General features: G+C 34.5%; 1 protein-coding gene across 3 annotated transcripts in view; it reads left to right on the top strand.

Moving 5' to 3' along the window:
- The window catches only part of PLEKHA1 (pleckstrin homology domain containing A1), a 59,960-nt gene extending 50,854 nt beyond the window's left edge, over positions 1-9,106 (top strand). The window contains exons 8-12 of one of the 3 annotated variants that reach the window (XM_023511731.1): positions 3,157-3,221; positions 4,078-4,141; positions 5,872-5,961; positions 7,184-7,224; positions 8,501-9,106. In XM_023511731.1, the coding sequence (XP_023367499.1) occupies positions 3,157-3,221; positions 4,078-4,141; positions 5,872-5,961; positions 7,184-7,224; positions 8,501-8,696 (456 nt within the window). In that variant the 3' untranslated portion in view covers positions 8,697-9,106. Of the gene's footprint in view, positions 1-3,156; positions 3,222-4,077; positions 4,142-5,871; positions 5,962-7,183; positions 7,255-8,500 lie in introns of all 3 variants that reach the window. The other 2 variants (XM_023511730.1, XM_023511729.1) reach the window with 2 other exon arrangements.
- The last annotated feature ends 700 nt before the right edge of the window (positions 9,107-9,806 follow it).

Raw genomic sequence — 9,806 nt, 5'->3', positions numbered from 1 at the left:
TAAAATAGGGAGATGCACCAAGGATGGTAAAATAGGGAGATGCACCAAGGATGGTAAAATAGGATATACTAAGGATGATAAAAGCCAAGTTTCTTGCTATCAGAGAAACTTTTCTTGGTGAATAGATATATGTCTAACTGTGTAATGAAGAATGAAATAGTTATATAGTTTTGAACTACCTTTCTACAGAATAAGTAGAAGGGAAAAGAGTAATTTTACAGTGTGGAAACTGGCAGATACCACTTTAATGTGCTGACCAGATGATGAAGTGAACTTCGTTGGTAATGAGATCAATTGAAATCATTTACCACCTGACAGGATAGCATGAGAATGGAGCAGCATTTCTGTGATACTCCTGCCAAAGGTGCAGGATCTGAATCTAATCATGAGGAAGCATCAGGCATACTCTAATGAGGGGCAGTCTACAAAGGAACTGCCTCATATTCTTCAAGAATCAAGATTATGAAAGTCAAGGAAAGAATGAGGAACTATTCCAGATTAAAGGGAAGAAAAGAGATGTAAGAAGCTGAGGATAATCTTTGTAGGGAGAGTTTGGGCCAAGTCAGCAACTCCTCAAATGGTTCAAAAAAAGTTCTTTGGGATGTATATTCATGATTATTTCAAAATTAAAAAAAAGAAAAAGAGGCTGGATGCAGTGGCTCACACCTGTAATTCTAGCACCCTGGGAGGCCAAGATGGGTGGATTCCTTGAGCTCAAGAGTTCAAGATCAACCTCAGCAAAAGCGAGACCCCCGTCTCTACTAAAAATAGAAAAACTGAGGCAAGAGGCTCGCTTGAGCCCAAGAGTTGGAGGTTGCTGTGAGCTATGATGCCATGGCACTCAACCCAGGGCAGAGTGCGTCTGTCTCAAAAAAAAAAAGAGAAAATCAAAGGGGAAATATCTGCTAGGAAAATGAACAAAAATACGGGTAGACAATTCATTTAAAAAGAAATTAAACTGGCCCTTAAAGCATAAAAAAGATATTTAACATCAGTCATAACTGGAGAAATGTAAATTAAACTGCACTGAAATGTTACTTCTCATCTATCTTGAGAAGTCTAGGGCTGAGTAAAGAGACTGGCAAACCTTCTCCCCCTAAAACAACTATAAATGCTACTTTATAAACAAAGGGAACCAGGAGTCCTTGACGATTTCAGAGGTGGAGCAGGTAAAGGACAAGCTGAGCCCAGAACATCTAGTTGTGCCAGAAAATAAGGAAGTGACTCAAAGAATGAGGGGGACATGTCAAATGGACATAGAAGCCCCCTTGAAGGGGCCTCCAGTGACCAAAACTCAAGACATTTTAAGCAATAAAATAAATAATGATAGGAAGAGATTATAACCCATAGAATAAAAATAGTCATGAATAAATAAATGGAGAAGGAAAGGCATTTCCTTGGAGTAAAATGCTATTGTAACATACATGGATAGATGGATGTGGTTAGAAAAGTCAGCATTTGGCAGCCACTGTAGTAATAATGGTTCCAGGCAGGAATCTTCAGTGTTTGGTAAAGCCAGTGGGCAGAATTATGACAGGAATCTGGGTATTTCATAGGCTGCAAGTATCTCCTCACAAGGTTCTTAACAATGAAAAATGATTGCACAGTTAGCTGGCAAACATGATCTTGAACAAGAAATCTAACACATCAGTATTAGACTTGATGTGCATGGCAGGGCTAGACACTGCCATGTGCCTGCCTTCTGATAATCGTGCACGCAGAAGACAGTGTCACGTGTGCGGTTTCCTGTCCAAAATGTATAACCTGAATCTCGGCACAAAGAAACATCAGACAAACCCAAATTGAGAGACATTCTGCAAAATCCTGGCCTGGACTTTTTATAACACTAAACCTCTTGAAAGAGAAAAAAGATACAGTGAAAGAAACTAAGAGGCATGATGTCTAAATACAAAATATGATCCTGGATTGAAGCCTAGATCAGAAAATAGTTTTCTTTTGCTGTAAAGGATAATGGTGGGGCAATTAATGAAATTTGAAGATGATCTGTAGATTAGGTAATGGTCCTGTATCAGTGTTGAGTTTCCAGTTTTCATAATTGTGTTACGGTTATGAAAGAGTACACCTATGTTTGAGGAAATACACACTGAAGTATTTGGTAGTAGAGGTGCATTGTAGCTACAACATATATTTACGTATACAGACACTGATAAAGCAAATGTAAAATATTAACATTTTAGAAGACAAGGGTACAAGATATGTAGAAATTATTTGTACTATTATTTAAGTCTCTTGCAGCCTGAAATTATTTTAAAGTGAAGTATGTCTTAATCCCATGGTATACTCAGTGAAATGTAAGTAGTAGTTCATGCAATGTAGAGTATAAATACTATACTGTTTGGAACCAGTTATGTCTTATATGTGTATCTTACATCTAGTTTTGTAAACTTGAGTGAGGTGACACACATAGTGATGAAGTAATGTCTGATCCTCAGTTGTCTCACTCAGGTGAATAGTAGCACATACATTGTAGTGTATGGAAAGTGTGAGATCAAACATTTAAAACCTAGCAGATGTCCTGGCACTTAGTAAATGCTTGGTAAATAAATGGTACTTGTTAAAATAATGTATTCATATAAAAGTGATATTTATAAAAGGACAAATTTAAGTCAGAGAAGCTGGAGTTCACTGCTTTGTTATCTTACATATCATGGTGACATTCTAAAAGAGGAAGGACTGCACTTAGGGGAAGTTTGGTGGTTAATGGCTTTTGATAAGCTACACTGTCTTTAAGGCCAGCAATAAGTGAATAAGAGTTATATGTAGTTTCCTTATCTTGAACAACCCTATATATATAAGGTTATAGAGCTATTCTGAGGTTGAATGGTTTAAAAGGGTATATTTAAGTCTTAAATGTGCTTCAAGCAAGAACTATAATTTTCACATAGATCTTCAAATAAGACAACTAACTCGTAGAAGATTTTAAGAATAAACATCTAGCTGGGTGTGGTGGTGTGCACCTGTAGTCCCAGCTACTTAGGAGGCTAAGCCAGGAGGATTGCTTGAGCCCAGGAATTAGAGGCTTTAGTGAGCTATGATGATGCCACTGCACTCTAGCCTGGGCAAGACAGTGAGACTCTGTCTCAAATAAAAATAAAAAAAGAATAAACTTATGTATCTATTTGCTTTTTTTGCCAGGAAAAGGAACCTCTCCGTGTAATACCACTTAAAGAGGTTCATAAAGTCCAGGAATGTAAGCAAAGGTAAGCATCGGCTCTGACTTGGTGTCTGCACAGCTTACTGATACAGAATAGTGCCTTATTTGATTAATGTGCTTTTATATTTTTCTATATTCTAGGATTAATTTAAATATAGATATTGTGGGGATCACACCTGTAATTTATCCTAGTAGGGTACATGTGAATTTGTCTAAAGGTTGAATATAAATGTCTTAACACAACAATTATGAGAAAGACATGATGGCTATGTTAGCCAGTTGGATGAGAGTTTTCCAAACTGCATATGGAAGCAACACACTGTATCCTATGATAGAATTAATGTACACAATTATGATCTAATAAAAAAAATTTTAAAAAAATGAATAAATATAGTTGTGATATGCTAGAATTTTCAAAATTCTCAAAGTATTAAAATTTTTGTGTATTTCAAAACTGAAAGTTAGGAAACAAACATTTTATGTATTTGAAAATTAAAAATGCAAAAACAACTTACTAGTGGAAAGAAAAAATTAATATGAACCACTTATCAGATTTGACACATGGATATATTAATTTTAGTATTTTAAAAGCGCTGGAGAAAAGAGCTTTACAAGAAAACATGTTAGCTGTGTCAGTGTCTCTTTGAGAAAATTTTTTCACACTTAAAAATTTTCAACTTTAAAGTTGCTTTGTGAACTTTTTTTTAAAAGTATAACTACATAAAATATGTGAAATTTAATGCAAAAACAAGGGAAACGGTGATAATTTGATTTTAAGACATTGTTTTACCGCTTACATTTATTTATTAACATATACGTGGTGCTGGGTAAAAAAGTAAAAGAAAAACTATCAAACTGCTATTTAAATACAATTGGATAATTTTTTTTTTTTTTAATAATAGTGACATAATGATGAGGGACAACCTTTTTGAAATTGTAACAACGTCTCGAACTTTCTATGTGCAGGTAAGATACTTATTTAAAGAGGGTAGCTCCCTTTAACAAGAAATTACTAATTTTAAAAGTGAAATAAACAAGCTTATTGCTTTTGAGGTTTCAAAAAATGGGACAATTGTAATTTACCAGCTTGGCAAAAGGATGTTGTATATATAGAGTTCTTGGTAGGTTATATGTTCAGGAAATGGGAGTAATCTTTGTTATGAATTAGTGAAATAAAACTAGGTCAGGAAATGGGTGTATTCTTTGTTATAAATTAGTGAAATAGAACTAAGTAGTATTTGGAGGAAGGGAAATGCTGTTTTAACTTAGAAGTTAAGTGTTTGCCTTCACATTGAGTTATTTTTGTACGTAGTTTAGAATTTTTTATTTTTTTATTCTATCTTTTTTTTGGTAATCTTACAAAAAGGGAAGGTTCATGATAATAAATATAATAATTCACAATCAGTAAATAGATCTATATAATTTCATTAATGGTCGGCATCCTGTATTTATGTACTTTTTGCTTACTACACTGAATTAATTAAATAGAAAACTTTTAAAAGATTTTTTTGTTTTGTTAAAGTTACATATGCTTGTTACAGAAAATTTGGAAAATATAGAAAAATATTAAAGGTGATTTGTAAAACCTTTACAAACCTTTGTTTGTAAAACAATCTCACATTAGACTTTTTCTTTTGGTTTTCTGAAGGCGTATCTTCTGATAACAAGTGGGGACATACTACATTTAGTGCTAACATATTATTTATTTCATAAATATTGTGGTCATTTTTCCTCACGTTTTAAAAATTGTCTGAAAACCTTTTAGATTGGCACCATTCTGTTTGTACGGATGTTTCATAAGTAAACTATTTCTCTATTACTATGTTACTAAACACATTTAATTTGCATAGCTTTCATACATTTACTATGATAAATAATATGGTGATGAACTTCTTACAAATGTGTAAATTTGCCTGATTTTCTTATTTCTTGGGATAAGAGTCTAGATCAAGATTAACAATCAGAGCATGAACCTTTTTGTTTTGTCCAGTTGATTTCTAGTTAGTAGTAAACGTCAGTATACTGTCTTTGCCTGCTTTGAGGTTTTCCTCTTAAAGTCTTTGTTAATATCATTGGTTCATAAACATGCTGTATCTTTAAAATTTTGTATTCCTAGATTCTGGAATCTAGAAGTAAGAGATTCTAGCTTCTAGAATTCTAAAATATAAATAAGGGACTATTTCTGTACATTTTTCAGGGTCTTGTTTAATTGGATTATTTCATAGTAAAGTTGTAATTACATTGAAAGCCAGGCCCTATTGAGGAATATGATACTTGGGAATATACCTATCAATAATTTTTGTTGGATTTAGGGTATTTCTAGAAAAATATATGTAAAATTATCTCAAAAAAATTTTTAAATTATACAATTCCGTAAGTATTCTTATAGTAGAACCAGACAACGTAGCAGCAGATGGAGTGAAATATAAGGGTTTTCTTTACTTCCTCTCCTTGTTTTCTGTCTGCAAGTATTCATTATTGGCACTTTTTGATGTGTTTCATCTTAGAACATTAAGTGCCCAACTTATACCTTTGTGTACTAACTTACCCAGCAAAACCTGGTTTTAAAAAGTGATTTCTAAAATGATTTTGTTGGTGATAATAGTCAAATAACCAAAATAAATACATCGAATTTATAGAAATAGAAGGTGATTTTGAAGAAAAACTGACTGAATGAGTCCTTTATTTTCCTTTAGGCTGATAGCCCTGAAGAGATGCACAGTTGGATTAAAGCCGTCTCGGGCGCCATTGTGGCACAGCGGGGACCGGGCCGGTCAGCCTCTTCTGTAGGTTTCCTGCTCTCTGGGGTGATAGTCCCTTGAGTCCTCCCACCCTGTTGAGTTGTTTTCCTTCCTCTCCCCTAATCCATCTGGTTTCTTTCTTTATTGAGATTTATTTGCATGTTTACTTTTATACCAATTGGACTTGCAAAAAAAATGCATTTCTAATTTAATGCTTCCTCGTAGTGTTATGTATACATAACTTTCTGTGCATTGTATTGTGTTAAATGCACAAACAAGGCAACTGAAGAGTAAACATTTCCTTGCTTTGTTTTGGGAATTGTTCCTTGTTGGTAGGTATAGATTTGGCATAATTTGACATACACATGGTATGTGGCCTACTCACATCTTTAACTGTAGTAGGACATGGTTTCACAAACATCTCATTTTCTTTTTTGCTTCCTCTAATATCAGTTCAGGTTTTTTAGTGGAACCTACTGTAAGACCGTTGAACAACTGGAACTTTAAGTGCAGTTCAGGACTCCCAGTCAGTATTTTCCATCTCATGCTTTCATTCTCATTTTCCAGCAGGTTGATTTAAGAGCCTGCTTCTGAAAACTACCATAATTCTCCTTGTATAGTATGATAACAAATTTTACTTAGAAATTGTAAGAAAAAATGTATTTTTTTTTATCATATTCAAAGATATTGTAGGAATTAGCTTTGGTTTTAAAAAACTTTGCCACTGGTCTGTTATCTAAAAATATAAATTCTGCAGAGGACTAAAAAATTTTAAGAGTCTTAAAATGTAGTACTGTCTTCTGTAGAAAGTAATCTGATACGTAGCTTGATCCCCTTTATGATTTAGATTCAATATAAATGCTAGATATTTATACTTTTAATATTTTTCCTGGAGTAGTAGTATAATAATATTGCCTTTTATTAATTTCCTTGTAATGATGACTACAGATCAGTAAATAGACACCTTTTTTCTCATTTCTTAAGTCATTCTGCTTACATCATTTTTGGAATATCTAAGAAGTCCCTTTCCTTAAGGTTAATTTTGTAGCCTATATTTTATTGACTTTTCAGCAGTCTACTATGAGACTCTCTGTAAAAACACAATGTCTATTGGGAAGAGGAAAAATTGGAGAAGGGTGTTTGCATTTTGTGCTTTGTGGTGGGGGCAAATCGGACTATCCAGCTGTGACTGTCAGCAGAACTTTCTCTTTTCCTCCCTCTTTCCAGTATAGGTTAACTCTAATCTTAGCTTTGCACTGTGTTCCAGATGCGGCAGGCCAGAAGGCTGTCGAACCCTTGTATACAGAGGTATACATCAAGAGCTGGTGAATGCAGCACGTATGTGGCTCTCACGCAAACGTGCCTTCTTAGTAGAGGGCCCAGACTTACTCACTACTTACAACTGACCTTAGAGAGTTGAGTTAACCAACCTGCCTTTTGCAGTTATCATAACTGATTTTGTCAATACTAACACAAACTATTTCACTATAGTCACTAGGTTGGATATGTATATCTAAAATATATATATAACTTCACTAGTGGAAAGAAACATTAGCTAGCTTCTAAAAAGAAATTACTGAATTGCTGAAAGAGTTTTAGCATCTATATTATATATTTTGAGATTTTTAAAAATATTACAACACTTGAAATGTACCTTTGTTCTAATAATATACACAAATTCATGCATGCATACGCACCAGATAAACTACATTGTGATGGTTTGCATGGCATCTTAAATCTCTGGTGAAATTGAGCCAACTGATGGGACTCGAGCATTTTGGTAATTTGTAGCACTTTGTTTTCAAAGCCACTAGAATCATAAATGACATGCCGTACTAGGAACTATATGGCAATACAGTTAGAGCTATCATATTTAAGGATATTGTTAGATTTGATCCAGTTAGAAGCATGTTGAAATTAACATTCACAGCTAATAGTTATTTCACCAGTTTTTAAAATGACTAAATATGTGCCCTTTGTTACCTTTAGAATCTTAAACCATATGAATTGATGACATATTCTGACTAAATCAATGAAACTAAATAAAAAGTAAAAAGACTGTGCTATTATTGATTGCAAAACCTTTTTGTCAGATTGCCAGCAAATAATGTTTGAAAATATTGATTCCTGCTTATTAAAGAAATCTGGCCTTTCATTATTATTCTGTATTTTCATTTTTTGTCTTTCTAAAATGTGTAGGATAATTCCTAGTGTTGATTGTAAATACACTCTTAAATAAAATGATAAAATGTTTAGGCTCCCTTTTAAACACAATTCAGTTGCAGATGGAACACTGCATTCTAGTTTAGGCTGGCTGAGTCTTCAAAGTGTCATAAGCTGCCAAATTCATCTTTGGTGACAGAACTGATTTCCTAGGTGGTTGTTGGCTGTCATTGCTTCAGTCTCACCCCTAAACATGCATTGCTTTGGGAAAGAACTTGCACATCATGCTGCATGGCTCACGCTTCTGCTTTGTGTGTGTCTGTGTGTGTGTTGTGTTCGTTTTTCAGAGAATCGAGTCTCACGCTGTTACTAACCTTGTCTTTAGTGACTGACCGTGTCTGACCGACACTCCTCTTTACAGGAGCATTCAGAGTCCAGGCACGCTTTCCGTCCTTCCAGCGCAGCCGCCACCTCACATTCCACAGCCACTCGCAGCAACTCTTTGGTCTCAAGCTTTACCATGGAGAAGCGAGGATTTTACGAATCTCTTGCCAAGGTCAAGCCAGGGAACTTCAAGGTCCAGACTGTCTCTCCAAGAGAACCAGCTTCCAAAGTGACTGAACAAGCTCTGCTAAAACCTCAAAGTAAAAATGGCCCTCAGGAAAAAGATGGTGACCCAGTGGACTTGGATGACGCAAGCCTTCCCGTCAGTGACGTGTGAGATAGAAGCTCGGGGAGCCTGTCCCCCTTAGCCATCCTCAGTTTCCTTTCCTGAGGCCTTTAGCCAAAGATGATAAAGGGTGAAATGTTTTTAATGCATATGTTATACTGCCTCTTAGATGTACCCTTTATAAGCTGGTAAACCAAGAATCTAGGGAGTAGCCAAACTAAATATAATTTCTTTTAAAAAAAAAAAAGAAAGGGAAAGTGCTAAGAGTCTCAGTATCATCTGTCTGAAGCTGTATGTGTTCTCATTTGGGTGGTAAAAAAGTGTGTGTGATTTTTTTCTTATTGACTTTGGCAGTTTAACAATATAAGACATGAAAAATGCTTATTGATAATTTTGGTCATTTAAAAATTGCTATGACTTCCTATTAGATGTTTGATGTTTATACATTCTTATTGGTTAATGTTATAAATGAAATGTTGCCAGACCGAATAACTAAACTCATGAACTCTGTGGTGCTTCAAATTTATAATACAATTTGGACTGTTTTGAAATTATAACCATTTTTGATGCCCTGGATTTTGAGGTGAGTGGTAAATTTTGCAGAAATGGTATTATCAGTGGGGGTTGTAGGTCGTACTGGGGTAGAGAAATGGGGAAAATTAGAAGTCAAACAACTATATCTTACACATTTGTCTGAAAAACTTAATCAGGACTTACAGCAGTTAATGCTTTTATTCAGTGAAAATTATTTGGTAGAAAACTTTTGGGAGATCTGATTTTCTTATCAATGTTTTGTAAATAGTTCTTATTTCTATATTTAGATCAGTGAAAGACCTCAAGTTTATATGTAAAGACATAACTGCCCTTAGTCATGAAATTCTTGTGGCCTCTACTTGTTGTCACTAATAACCTATATTCAAGTGCCTGTGTTTTTTCATCTTGTTTAGCAATGTTTTGAGATTAATGTGCTTAAAAGTTCTACGTGATTGGTTTTAAACATTGGGATAAAATTAATTTTCATTAGCATAGTTCAGTGTGTTGATAAATCAGATAGCAT

This window comes from Otolemur garnettii, unplaced genomic scaffold (genome assembly GCF_000181295.1).
Source record: "Otolemur garnettii isolate 467f Iridium unplaced genomic scaffold, OtoGar3 scaffold00021, whole genome shotgun sequence".
Lineage (NCBI taxonomy): Eukaryota > Metazoa > Chordata > Mammalia > Primates > Galagidae > Otolemur > Otolemur garnettii.
Note: the sequence above shows the minus strand (reverse complement) of the source record. Positions and strands in the feature narration are given on the sequence as shown.